This window comes from Amia ocellicauda, chromosome 14, assembly GCF_036373705.1.
Source record: "Amia ocellicauda isolate fAmiCal2 chromosome 14, fAmiCal2.hap1, whole genome shotgun sequence".
In the NCBI taxonomy this organism is placed as follows: Eukaryota; Metazoa; Chordata; class Actinopteri; order Amiiformes; family Amiidae; genus Amia; species Amia ocellicauda.
This window is the reverse complement of record NC_089863.1, coordinates 1,978,000-1,979,943: the sequence shown is the minus strand read 5'-3', so window position 1 is coordinate 1,979,943 and position 1,944 is coordinate 1,978,000. Positions and strand designations below refer to the sequence as shown.

At 51.1% G+C, this 1,944-nt stretch overlaps 1 protein-coding gene across 1 annotated transcript in view; it reads left to right on the top strand.

Moving 5' to 3' along the window:
- LOC136768062 (growth hormone secretagogue receptor type 1-like) overlaps positions 1–1,056 on the top strand; it is a 2,865-nt gene extending 1,809 nt beyond the window's left edge. Inside the window, exon 3 of the mRNA XM_066722117.1 lies at positions 32–1,056. Within this exon, the coding sequence (XP_066578214.1) occupies positions 32–1,056 (1,025 nt within the window). The remainder of the gene's footprint in view (positions 1–31) is intronic.
- Positions 1,057–1,944: the final 888 nt, after the last annotated feature.

Here is a 1,944-nt window from a genome sequence, read left to right as displayed (position 1 = left end):
CCTCTCTCCCCCTCCCTCTCTCTCTCTGCAGCAGTGATAGTCCTGGTGTTTGTGCTGTGCTGGCTGCCCTTCCACGTTGGCCGTGCCCTGTTCTCCTCCTCTCCAGACTCGCCGAGCTACTACTACGCCAGCCAGTACCTGAACCTGGTCACCTTCGTGCTGTTCTACCTGAGCGCCGCCATCAACCCCCTGCTGTACAACATCATGTCCCAGCGCTACCGGCGTGCCCTGCGCAGGCTGCTGAGCTGCCACAAGAGGGCGCCACCACCACAGTCACACACAACGTTTCATTCACCTGCACCGCTACAGTCAAACACACTACATTCCCCTACACTACAGTCCAACACACTACATTCCCCTAAACTACAGTCAAACACACTACAGTCCAACACAGCACAGTCACCTACACTACTGTCAGACACACCACAGTCACCTACACTACAGTCAAATACATTACAGTCAGACACACTACCGTCAAACACACCATCTCTACTACTGTCAGACACACTACAGTCACCTGCACTATTGTCAGGCACACTACAGTCAAATACATTACAGTCAGACACACTACAGTCACCTGCACTATTGTCAGGCACACTACAGTCAAATACATTACAGTCAGACACACTACCGTCACCTGCACTATTGTCAGGCACACTACAGTCAAATATATTACAGTCAGACACACTACCATCAAGCACACCATGTCTACTACTGTCAGACACACTACACCCAGATGCACTACAGTCACCTGCACTATCTTCAGACACACTACAGTCAAATACATTACAGTCACCTGCACTATCATCAAACACACTACCATCACCTACACTACGGTCAGACACATTAGTGTCACCTACACTACAGTCAGACACACTACCATCACCTACACTACAGTCACCTGCATTATCATCAGACACACTACAGTCAGACACACTACAGTCACTTGCACTATCTTTAAACACACTACCATCAACTACACTGAAGTCAGACACACTACAGTCACTTGCACTACAGTCACCTACACCGCAGTGGGGCGGGGGGGGGGTGTCCTGACGTCACCCTGCTCCTGACTGTGCTGTCGTGTCTGTCTGTATAAGGGCAGAATGAGAGAAGTGTGTGTGTGTGTGTGTGGGGGTAGTTATTTAATTGCCTCAGATGCTGCGATTGTGTTGTAAAAGGGGGACAGAGAAAGGGAGAGGGAGTGGGAGTGTGTCTGCCTCGCTGCATGTGTTGCTCTCTTTCCCTGGACTGCTGTGTGTTCTTGTGCTGTGCTGTGCTGTGTTGTGCTGTGTTGTATTGTGTGTCGTTCTGTTGTCTGAAAGGGCACCGAGCCTTAGTTTGAGATGGACTGCACTGAAGAGGGGGAGTGTGTGTTCAGTTCAGGGCAGCAGGTGTGTGATGAGAGAGAGCGAGCGAGAGAAAGAGCAGAGATGAAAATGGACAGTCAGTCAGCCGGCACAGCCCCAGGGCAGCGCTGACCCCTCTCTCACTCTCTCTCTCTCTCTCTCTCTCTACCCCATTCATCTCAATCTGCACTCACTGCATCACAGAGACACAGAAACCCTCTCTCCCTTACTCTCCCCTCTCCTCTGCTCCCTCTCTCTCCCCCTATTTTTCTTCTCTCTCTTTCTCTCTCTCTTCTCCTCTCCCTCCCTCCCTCCCTCGGAGTGACAGCCACAGTTCTCATGAGATAAACGGTCCCAATGACACACAAGGATGATTTTTTAACGAGCGGGTCAGAGGGAGAGCTGTCACAGAGTGGCTGACAAATGCACAGCTTGGCTTCGGATGATCCGTTTACCGGACAGCGCAGGGAAGTAATTTGATACAGATACATAAATAAGAACAGTGTAACTCGGTTGGGTTTAGAGGGAGGATCGCAGGAGCTCCGGAGAGAGAGACAGGCAACGGTCCCAGATGTCTCGGCACGGATGCAGGTCT